The sequence below is a fragment of the Phyllopteryx taeniolatus genome, chromosome 2 (assembly GCF_024500385.1).
Source record: "Phyllopteryx taeniolatus isolate TA_2022b chromosome 2, UOR_Ptae_1.2, whole genome shotgun sequence".
NCBI lineage: Eukaryota > Metazoa > Chordata > Actinopteri > Syngnathiformes > Syngnathidae > Phyllopteryx > Phyllopteryx taeniolatus.
Genome location: NC_084503.1, coordinates 10,703,780 through 10,716,099, shown reverse-complemented (window position 1 = coordinate 10,716,099; position 12,320 = coordinate 10,703,780). Strand labels below are relative to the sequence as shown.

The 12,320-nt window shown below is 39.8% G+C and overlaps 1 protein-coding gene across 15 annotated transcripts in view; it reads right to left on the bottom strand.

Moving 5' to 3' along the window:
- map2k5 (mitogen-activated protein kinase kinase 5) overlaps nucleotides 1-12,320 on the bottom strand; it is a 94,563-nt gene that overhangs the window by 29,969 nt on the left and 52,274 nt on the right. For all 15 annotated transcript variants that reach the window (XR_009786097.1, XM_061759987.1, XM_061759997.1 and 12 more), the window contains 5 exons: nucleotides 8,027-8,075; nucleotides 7,845-7,918; nucleotides 7,030-7,080; nucleotides 6,862-6,933; nucleotides 5,289-5,318 (listed from right to left, as the gene is read on the bottom strand). Coding sequence is in view for 14 of the 15 variants with exons in the window: in XM_061759987.1 (XP_061615971.1) it covers nucleotides 5,289-5,318; nucleotides 6,862-6,933; nucleotides 7,030-7,080; nucleotides 7,845-7,918; nucleotides 8,027-8,075 (276 nt within the window). In the remaining variant the exon portion in view is untranslated. The remainder of the gene's footprint in view (nucleotides 1-5,288; nucleotides 5,319-6,861; nucleotides 6,934-7,029; nucleotides 7,081-7,844; nucleotides 7,919-8,026; nucleotides 8,076-12,320) is intronic.

Below are 12,320 nucleotides of genomic sequence, written 5' to 3'. Positions count from 1 at the left end.
TCAAAAAAGACGAAAACACACCTTCAATGAATCAAACCTTACAATAAAACCAAGATTCCACAAGATGGCTTCAAAGTAATAATCGCACAAGACTGCGAAAAGACCGTGAATATGCAGGGTTCCCTGTATTTAAAATTTGGTCAAAAGAGACGATGACGTGGCGGCACGGTGGACGACTGGTTAGAGCCTCAGCCTCACAGTTCTGAGGACCGGGGTTCAATCCCCGGTCCCGCCTTCCTCCCACATCCCAAAAATATGCATGAATTGGAGACTCTAAATTCCCCGTAGGTGTGAATGTGAGTGCGAATGGTTGTTTGTTTGTATGTGCCCTGCGATTGGCTGGCAACCAGTTCAGGGTGTACCCCGCCTCCTGCCCGATGATAGCTGGGATAGGCTCCAGCACGCCCGCGACCCTAGTGAGGAGAAGCGGCTCACAAAATGGATGGAAGGAGACGATGACGTGACAATGGCTCCTCAATTCCTCTGTTTGGCTGTACGATGATGAAAGTTAACCTTTTACGTTCCATTTACCTTCATGGTGAAACGAAAACAAAATAACAATAACAATAAACAAATAAAACTAAAGTTTATATTTTGTGTAAATGACGGTGGCTGATTCCTATAAAAATTTTGTTATGCAACTCTTTTGACAGTATATTACGCCACTTATTGATTCACTCAAATACAGGTTCCCACACACTGTAAACATCTAGAGACTCTTAAACTGCCTCCATATCCACTTTTGCCTGATTAAGACACATTAAAAGCAACAATTTAAAAGTAATTTCTCCTGAAATAATTACTTGGACCAAATTGCATACTGCTTCAGAGGTTGAAATTGTATTGTGGAACACAAACCAATTCAGGCATAACCAAACACTTATTTTTGCATGGGAAAGGGGCGTATCAAAAGTGATCTACTCCATATCATTCTTTTCCGTAAAACTGTTTGTTAAATCTATGATTTTTTTTCATCACTTAAATATGAACATGAGCATTGAAGTCTATCTAGACTGAACAGGTCATCCCTGCACAATATTACCTTTAATTTGCATTGTTGTCATACTTTGTTTTGGAAAAGATTTCCTTCCCTTCTGTTTTGTATGACCTTTTACAAATATGCTCAAGCATTATACTATGATGAATTAAGATCTTGCTCAGGGTAGCTATATAAAGTCAAAATATTCACAAACACTGCGATGAGTGAAGTTTGAAAATAAAAAAAACAAAATACAACAAAAAAGTCAGTCCGAACCAAAAGTGCTGCTGGCTGTACACACATCATCATATTCTAGTGTCCTCAAAGACTTTTCGGCAAGAACTCTATTAACTCCTGACAGAAAACGATCATGACAAACACAAGTATCAACTCATGTTACGATCCACTGTGAGCACGCACTCACGCACACGCCACTACAGTTTCTGGAAGGAAAAAATAAATACATAAAAAAGCCTCATAAGTGATGCTATTGGCCTTTCAGAAGTTTAAAACAGTCTAAAAAAAATATCTTGTATCTTTCATTAGACTACAGTACAGACTAAAAAAAAATTCAATCCTCAATCTGTATTAAAACGGTCTCAGGGAAGTTGTAGTGGGAGGTTTGTATGGACAGCTGTGCCAACGTCTGTAAAAATGACATCTTCGGCCTGAGGACTTTGGCTAGCTGTACCTAACTTGCTAGATCCAAGTACTCTTGCCAGACCACTCTGCAACAGCCTGCAGGTGATCGGTCTGCAGTACCATATGGAGGCTGAGAAAAATTAAGGGATTACAAAGCTGCATGACACTAAGACACTCACTAAGACTTTTTAGGCTTTTACGTATTGCTGCACTTCACAAACATGATCAAGAACCGGAAATTACAAGGACTACATCGTGGATTTGTATCTAGTAATAATAACAACTTTATCTATATAGCACCTTAACACATGTTTACAAAGTGCTTTGACAGAAGAAAAGCATGCATATAACAAATTACAAGTATAAATAGTCGAGGGGGGGGACGTGATAAAAAAAAAATTCATTTAATTAGAGGCTGTGTAATTAATCTTATCGCGTTTTAATCGTATAACAATATTTGTCCTAAAAAGCAACATGGTTTAATTGAAATGGATTTTAGTGGATGACTGAATGAAATAATTGACACAGACAGGAATATTGTTAACTCTGGAAAAATGAATTTAATTGCATTTCAATACAAAACAAGAGAAAAACTAACAAACAAAAAAACATCCCTGGCCATAATTAAACAGACCTCAAGTTAAAGTGCCATTTTAGGACAGTTATTTTCGAAAAATATTGCCTTTAAATTGTTTCTGTATGCCAGTAGAAAAAGTGCACATAAAGTGCCATTTTAGGACAGTTATTTTAGAACAATATGGCCTTTAAATGGTTTCTGTGTGGCAGTTGAAAAGTTGGACCACGTGGGGTGAAGTGCTTCAGTAGTATGAAAACTCCTTTTTGCAAAAATTTGCAAAAAAAACACACTTATCAACAGTGTTGCCACAGTTACCTTGAAAAAGTCACAGTTACTTTGCCGATTACTTGATTTCAAAAGTTAACAAAGTTAGAAAAAAAGTAACTTTTTCAGCAGCTGCCAAGCGGCAGGAATATCACTTAATCCACAGTAAAACAAAAGCATTAACTTAACCGTACCCATTACTCGGTAACGTACACCACACAAGATACAGAATGATGTCATCAACATGGACCAATAACCTAGATACTAGTGTAGTTGAAGCCGGTTTTTTTGTTTTTAAATGCTTTTAATCATATAAAGCACATTGCGTTACCTTGTGTATGAAATGCGTTATATAAATAAGTTTGCTTTGCACATTAAATGAGCAACTTAGTGTAGACTTGACATGCCAACACAGTACAATAAGGACCTAAACATAAACAAGCACACCATTGTCAGTACACTGCTCTAACGACTCTTAACTGATGTATGCCGATTGTGGTCCGCGAAGGCAACTGTGTGTGCGGGCATTCGTGCATGCGTGCACGTAAACGTGAGAGTGATGCATGCACACACCAATCCTCTCACCATCGTAGGAGCGAGAAAAGGTGACAGGATGACAACTGTTTAACTAGCAAAGCTGTGGGTGATTGACGTGATTGTGGGTGGGGGGTGGTGGTGGGGGTGTCACGTACTGACGTGACAGCACGTTAAACCAGCTCACAGTCCGGACTACAGGCGAAGTTGAAAGTTCTCACCTTTCATTGTAAATATTTTTTAAATAAGTATTGCAAGTCCTTCAATGAGTCAGTACTTATTGTATGACGATTTATGACCTCGCACTTTGGTATGAATAATTAACCCACAATGCATTGCAAGCTTAACACGGTAGTAAAACTATCGTTAATGTGTAAATAAAAAAGTAACAACAATCAAACACACTTTTTACTAAGGAAAATAAAAATAATGTGGCGGTAGTGAAATTGTCCATTTCTTTGCACTTGTATGATATTTTACCGTCACTGTGCATAGAATAAACAATCACCTCCCAATGGTTTTCACTGTATCCATCCATCCATTTTCTGAGCCGCTTCTCCTCACTAGGGTCGCGGGCGTGCTGGAGCCTATCCCAGCTGTCATCGGGCAGGAGGCGGGGTACACCCTGAACTGGTTGCCAGCCAATCGCAGGGCACATAGGAACAAACAACCATTCGCACTCACAGTCATGCCTAAGGGCAATTTAGAGTCTCCAATTCATGCATGTTTTTCGGATGTGGGAGGATAACGGAGTACCCGGAGAAAACCCACGCAGGCACGGGGAGGACATGCAAACTCCACACAGGCGGGGCCGGGGATTGAACCCGGGTCCTCAGAACTGTGAGGCTGACGCTCTAACCAGTCGTCCACCGTGCCGCGGCTTTCACTGTAAGTTGAGAAATAAGCGGTCTGTGTGAACGGTTAGATGCTATTGAATAGCTGGATTGCGTTTTGTTCAAATCACTGGCCACAAATTAGTGCTTGGTGAGAGACATTGATGACTCAAAAGTAACTTTGCTGGTTTGAAGAAGTAACTGTAGTCGAATTACTTTCCCGGGAAAAATAACGCATTCCTCAAAATGGCAGCATTTTTTTAGTATTTGTAACGCATTACCGACATCACTGCTTATCAAGGCTTCAATTTGTTTGTGATGAATTAATCATGATTAATTTGTTAAAGTCCCACCCTTAGTAAATAGAGAAACAGACACCAGCTACCATACGATCTATTGTATAAAACTGATTGAGGAACCAAGGCAATGCAAAAGAATCCATCGTCAGGGACTGAGACCAAGAGCGCTGATGTGGATTTTTTTTTTTTTTTTTTTTTTTTTTAAAGGAGGGAAGATGACATCACAAAAGCTAGTCTGTAAAAGTGAGTTTTAAGAATTGAATTACAAGATGTCACTGATTTTGCATGTTTTATCTCACTGAGCAGGTTGTTCCTAAGTTGAGGCATGCTGATGGAGAGCGCTTTATCACCTTTAGTTTTAAGCCTCGACTTTGGAACTACCAGAAGGTCCTTACCCCGAGCACCTGAGTTTGAGGGCTGGTTCATAAGGAGTATATTTAGTATATAATTATATTTAGATCGAAACCACAGGCTTGCATTTCGTGCAGAGGCCCAAGATGGAAGCTAAGGTAACCAGAATCAGATTGCTCAACTAGAGATTATTGAGTTAAACCCATTTGAAAGGCTAATTAAGATTTGATGAGATTGGGAAGTCACTTCTGTGGTCGGCAATTACATCTGAGCAGGACTTAAGGTAATGTAATGAGAGAAAATGCTGCACTCAAATCAAAGATAGCGTGTATCACTTCCCCAAAAAACAAATCTAAGGGGCAATCTAGTTGACACAAACCCCTTCCTCCTTGGCTTTCTGGAGGACATCTAATGCAACTCATTTGAATGGTGACTAACAAATTAGTCTCGTGTATGTGCCGTTCTATTTACCATAAGTTTGACACTGTTTGTCAAATTCTATAAATACATACCCCAAAAGAAGAGTGCATGCAGAGTCAGGCAAATCATTTTAAATATTTTTTCCCTTTTAAAGGGTTTCAGACAACTATGTATTTGTGTATGTGTATGGATTAGGACTGTCCGTGTGTGCACGTTATGCTTGAAAGTAATGACTGTCCCTTTGTGGGATATATCTTGAATAATAATAAAAAAAAATACAACATGTCATCACAAACACCTGGAATTAAATATGAGTACTAATGAGAAAAAAAATACCTTGTGTATTTTTCTACCTTAGACTCATGAATATAATGGACTGAAGAACTCACCTGTGGATAGGGAAACATTCCGAGGGCCAACTGTATAAAGAACAGCAGAACATGCAAGTGAATATTATTTGGTATTCTTGCGAAAACGTACAAAAACGTTTGTCACGGCCCTTAAGTAACACATTCTGACTGTTGTTCAATGGGTGTACCCCGCCTCTCGCCAAAAGTCAGCGAGGATGGGCTCCTAGTCCTTCGTGACCCTTAACAGAATCAACGGTGCGAGATGGATGGAGGGATGGGTGGAATTTGAGGTTCTTTTACTAGTTTTTTAAATCTCTTAACGGTCTTGAGGCCATGATATTTATCTGATATGCTGTTCTCATATCAACCCTCATGTGCCCTGAGGTCCTCTGGCACCAGCCTTTTAATTATTCCAACTGCAAGAACAAAAACTTATGGAGAGGCTGCATTCAGCCACTCAGGCCAGCGCCTTTGGAGTAGCCTGCCGCAGAGTCTGTTGATGTTTTTAAAAGGAGATTCACGACTCACCTATTTGGTTTAGCTTTTAACTGATTTCTTAATTAACTATTGAGACATTTATTTAATAGTTATTCATTTATCTATCCATTATTTTTTTTTTTATTCTTATCCCATTTTATTATTTCTTATTGTCCTTCGTTGTTTTTTTTCTGTCCTGTTGTCTTTTAGTCTTCTTAACATTTTAAGTTTAACTTCAGTGTCTCCTCATTGGGAGACTGCCCGCGGGGATGTCATTCTGCAGTTTCCTGCCTGTTGATTACCAAAATCTGTGTATCATGATATTGAACGCAGAACTGTCGGACTCGTACACGAGACCATTTGAGACCACTTTACCGATTCGCCCTCCTACTCCTGTCATTGTGTTCACTTCCACTGTGTGAGATGGCTAGCGAGAGGAGCTATTGTTTAATCATATGACATGTAACTTGCTAAAGCCCACCTCTTTTAAGCGTACAGGTCTTGAGAACATATAAGACCCAGACTTGACTTGACCAGAGTCTGCACAGTTCGAATGGTATAGTCAGTATGAGTACACAGTAGCGTGAGGATGTGTGCTTCTTAGGTGGGTGAAATGTGTCCTGACATTTGGCAGGTCAATTAATCCATGGATGCTTTATTGTATATGATATTGATAGGTGAAGATAAGTCCATTAAATCATAAATTGAGGGGGCGTGCAAGTAATTTCATGTAGCTGAATGCACAGTTAAAATAAATAGTTTTGACACAGCCCCTTTTCTGTGTTCTCCTCTTTATTATTAGACTTGTAATGATAATAAACATTATTGACACAAAAAGCTGAGGCAGATGCGTAAATAATTTGTTCTACTGTGGCTATAAACAGATTGAGAATCAATAGCCTGAGTGGGATACTGAAATTTAAATTATATTTGAAAACAAAGTGTCACTCAGGCACTTTAGCAAGACCCTGGGGAGCAATGAAAACTGCATCACTACATCATCATTAGCTCTCACTAGAATCAAGACGCATGCACGCACACGCACACACACACACGCACGCACACACACACACACACACACACGCACGCACGCACATACTCCTATGAATCTCAGTCAGACAATTGATTGTCATACCTCCATGAAAGAGATTCCAACACTCCAAACATCTGCATGGATACCATACTGTTCCCCTGATATCCGTTCTGGCTGTGTACAAATCATATAATAATAATAAAAAAATTATTCTGACATGGTTAAAAGCTCTCAGTCAGAGAAAAGGTATGATAGTTAAGGTTCACTTACCGCCATATATGCATTTGTTCCCACATATGTTTTGGCAATTGAATTTACCAACTGTGAATAAGAAGGATGTACAGGTATCAAGTCCATGAATGACAAGGATGACATTTGAGAATGACAATTGAGATTAATTCAATTGAACAGATTGAATTAAAATATTTTGACATTTTAAGGTAATAGTTTGGGTTCTTCTGAACTCTCTGAAAAACATGTGTGTGCGTGTGCGTTTATGCGCGTGCATAGAATGCCTCTAATGACAGTGATAAGTAATTCCCTTATGGCTGTTTTCAATTTAGAACACAGAAGACTAAACCGTGTTGTATTGACAGAGAGTGACTATATGAACTGGGAACCTACAAGACATTTGAAGTTAAAAATTAATAACAATTCTGTGTCTATATTAAAGGGGTAAACAAATCTTCAGGGTTGATGTTCAGACATAAGTCCCAGAGGCTTACATCAAAAACGCTCTCTGTAGGCACACAGACAGACATACTGTGTGCTGAGAAAAAGACGCATTGACACAAGCATGCACACAATGACAAGGCTTTTATTGTCTGCCACCCACGCTTTCTCCACCTCTCTTGAATGCATATCAATGAGGCTTCACAGTAGTGTATGTGGTCATAATAAGATAATTTTGAAGTGTGTAGAACAATAGGTTGGGGGGAATGTGAATGTATGAGACAGACCCTTGGGAAAGCACTGGGTCTGAAATTAATGCAGTGATTGACAGCTTGACCATACACATAAAGGACTGTACACAGTAGAAGTCTCTCTCTCTCTCTCTCTAACATTCAACAAATAAAAGAGTGTACCTGAGTGCTGACACCAAAGTCGCATAGCTTGACTTGTCCTCGGGTGTTCACCAGCATATTGGAGGGCTTGACATCTGCGGAGACAAACTGCTTGATACAACTGCAACATCAGCAATCTGACACTGATCTTCATTAACTTGGCTCCTTTTACCAACACAAAATCCAAACCCAATTGTACTCACCTCTGTGAAGTATCTTTAAGCTCCACAGGTACGTTAGGCCTTTTACTACCTGTCAAGACAAACATACAACTATATTTACATCATTCAACTGCACTCCCTTTCAAATAATAGAATCAAAAATTGTGATGTGTACTAATTTATGTCAGTTACCAAATGAAATGCTTGTGATTACAGGCTCATAACTGCGAATGCCTTGATTCTAACTAGTTCCTTTTTTTGACGGGGAGTATTTAATTATTCAGGCAGCGTACAAAAACAAGACATCGTTTGTTCAAGACAGATGCATAAAAAATAAAGTTTCCATTTGTGTGTACACCTTATGCAGAACTGTTCTTTCATTTGTCAAATTTTTGGCTCTGTAAACCTTGAATTAGTCAGTGCAGATACTTAGTTAATTGAGCTGGAGAGAGTCACTCTTGAACAGTATTAAAAAGTGTAGTTAGTACAACATTTTAACACCACAGAGTGGAAAAAGATACAAAAGTATAGCACTTGTCAAAACAAATACAACAGCCAGCAGCGGGAAAATGATGTGAAGCTGTTTGACCTTGCAAAATGCCAAAGAAATGGTCTGAGGTCATGCAGCCTAAAAAATTGTAACGTGTAAAGCCTTGGTTGCCTCTGCGTGATAATTAAAAGTTGGGATGGTGAAAGGCAGGCAAAGTTGTAAATTATTGAATTAACACAGACTTAACAGCTGTCATTGATTACAGACAAATTTTGAGAAGGCGAGATAGAAAAGAGGAACAGAGGCAGCAGAATGGTAATGATTGTTCAAGTACAACACTCATATAACACCAAGGCCATTATTACAAAAGGACTAGGTATAACGGAGGATAAAAAAAGGAGGGTGTCAATCAGGAAAATAGATGTAAGGACTGCACTAAATAGAGGCTAATTAATCTTTTGACACTTGTTTCTTTTCTTCTACTTTAATCAGAAAATACAGCTTTAAACTCATTTTCTACATTAAATGACCAATTATCTTGTGGTGTTGATTAAAAATTTTGACTCAGTCACCCCTTTCTCCATACTAACTTAATACAGATGGATTTCATATAGTTGTGGTCAAAAGTTATACACTTATCACTCATCATATTAGTGAGATATCATAGAAGAAATATGCTTTTGGCGATGTCAAACTCATTTGAAATGGTGCTTAAAAATATACTGTACATGTGTTGTCATAGGTTATTTCTAAACCCCCCCCCCAAAATGTTATTGTTCTTAAGTGGGTTGTGACTTTGCAACCATAGGAAAATGCGGGTCCTAGGGTAACAACAGTTGAGAATCACTGGATTAGATATGGTCAATGATTTGTTTTTTAAATTAGTTGGATTTTTTTCCACCCCCACATAGAGTAAAAATCATACGTATATATATATATATATATATATATGTGTGTGTGTGTGTGTGTAGCGGCTGAAATAAGTATTTGACACGTCACCATTTTTCTCATTAAATATATTTCCAAATGTGCTATTAACATTAAAATTTCCCCAGATGTTGGGAACAACCCAAGTAATCCATACATACAAACAAAGTAGAACAAATAAGCTAAACATTTAAGTTGTGTGCAATAATGTGAAATGACACAGGGAAAAAGTATTGAACACACCAACTGGTATTTATTTAATACCTTGTACAAAAGCCTTTGCTTTCAATTACAGCTTCAAGACGCCTTCTTTATGGAGAAACTAGTTGCATGCATTGCTCTGGTGTGATTTTGGCCAATTCCTCCAAACAAGCTTCTTTTATGGACCTTGAGTTTCAGTTCTTTCCATAGATTTTCAATTGGATTCAAGTCATGCGATTGGCTGGGCCATTCTAGCAGCTTTATTTTTCTTTCTTTGAAACCGATGGAGAGTTTCCTTGGCAGTATGTTTTGGATCCTGCTGAAATGTCCACCCTCATTTCATTTCCATCATCTGCGTAGATGGCAGCAGATTTTTTAACAGAAGAATGTCTGTCATTCATCCTTCCTTCAATAATGAGAAGTTTACCATCATGTTCCCACCTCCGAACTTGACTGTTGGTATGGTGTATTTAGGGTGATGTGCAGTGCCATTTCTCCTCCAAACGTGGTTTGCATCAAGGCATCCAAACAGTTAAATTTTGCTCTCATCAGACCAGACTATCTTCTCTCTCTCTCTTCACGACAACTTCATGGATGGCGTACGCACATTTCTACAGCTTTTGGTGCTTTAGCGACACCTGAAGGTGATGCTGGGAAACTGTTATAATAAATCAATATGCACAACACACATGAACAATTAGCACTGATGAACACACCCACGTGTCTACAATTACACGCATGGACATAAAAGCATGCGCAAAGTGATGCAGAAAACACCAACAACAACAATGGCTGCTTTAGCTCTATTGGAAGACATTGGAAACGGTGCAATACGGCGAGAACGTCAGTTCAAAGACAGAGAGGATTTATTAACAAATGATGATAACTGGCTCATCGGCCGCTTTAGGTTCCCGAGGGCAGTCCGCCTGGAACTCTGCGCAGAGCTGTGGCCAGCTTTGGAGCACGACACCGCAAGAACCAATGCGCTGCCTGTGCCAACACAGGTGCTGACCACGCTGGAGTTCCTAGCAACCAGGGCATTCCAGAGGAAGCTGGTAGACCAATTAGGACTGTGCCAGTCGACCCTGAGCCGACCCATGCCAGCTGTGTGGGACGGAACTATCCACTCTTCCGCCGGGTATTTCAAATTCGCATACAATGTAGTTTAACAGGCCCAGACTAAAGCGCAATTTGCAGCGAAAGCCGGTTTTCCTAATGTAATCGGAGCTATCGACTGCACACACATTGCTATAAAAGTGCCATCACATGATGAATTTGTGTATGTCAACAGGAAACATAAATTTCCTTCGATCAATGCGCAAATCATATGTGATGCGCAAATGCAATTAACTAACATTGTGGCGAGGTGGCCTGGTTCAACGCACGACTCATAAATTGAGTAACAGCGTGGTTGGGAACAGACTACAAGCTGGCACTAAGTGTACACTTATTCATGTAATTATCCGAATATTGAACCGTGATGTGCATTGAGCACATGCGCCCCCAAAACTCTACCCCGTATTCACAGTATCATTACTAGTCAGTGGTTGAAGTTAGTCTGTTTTTTTGCTGGTTAAACTACAGCTTCAGATCTTTCTAACAAGCCCCTAATTGTCTCTGTGTGCAAATAACTCAAGTTAATAACCCCTGTGCGTAAAGTATGACATCCGTGTGTAAAGTCTGAAAAGTCCTAATCAGTTGCACCTTTTCCCCGGTGCACTTCTGTATTAATTGGCAACAATAGTGTGTGATCCATTTTAGTAGTATGTAAAATAAATGGAAACTGTAAATGGAGTTCCTTTAATTGACCCCAGGTGACTGTGGCTACCCACTTAAGAGCTGGCTGATGACCCCTCTCACCAACCCTCAGACCGAGCAAAAGGGGAGGTACAATGACCTCCATATTCCCGCACTCGTTATTGAGAGGACAATCGGCATGCTGAAGGGGCGGTGGCGCTGCCTGGACAGGACTGGGGGTATGCTGCTGTACAATCCCGGGAAGGTGTGCTGCATTATAAAGGCGTGCGGTGTCCTCCACAATGTGGCACACCGGCACGCCATACCACTGCCAGAGCAGCAAATCCCCCCACCAGACGAGCCAGAAGATGGACCTTTCATTACAAATCCAACCAGAGAGGCCATTCAGGCCCGGCAACGTTTGATTTCAACAATGTAAAAGAGGCAAGGACTCAGAATTCACTTGTTAACCAGTGTATTTAATGAATCACTTGTGTTTGAGAGGACACCTATAAACTGATCAAGTCGATCATTTACCCCCCTATTGCCCTCCCAATCTCTTGTTGTGAATTCAGTACAGCACGGGTGAGGATACGGCCAATCGGCAGGCAGCAGCAACCGGTTCTTGGGGTGTAATTGTGCCGGATACGCCGGTAACTGTGGATGAATTCTCCGCTTCTGTGACACCAGAGACAGGAGAGGAATCCCCCAAACATGTAGCAGGCAGCGAATGAGTGTCCTCTCCTATGTATTAAAAAATCAATTGAGTGATTAAACATGAGTCAGAGTCTTTGATATCTTCTTTGATATTTGATATACTGACATGCTTCGATTCTATATACTTCTGAATTGAAAAGATTACAAACTAAATACCATACAACATTTACGCATGAACTTTTATCTCATAGGGCTGAGTGTGGGTTACTGTATGAACACATTTGTTTTGAGTTATAAAAATAAAGGGTATTTACCTTGGAGGTA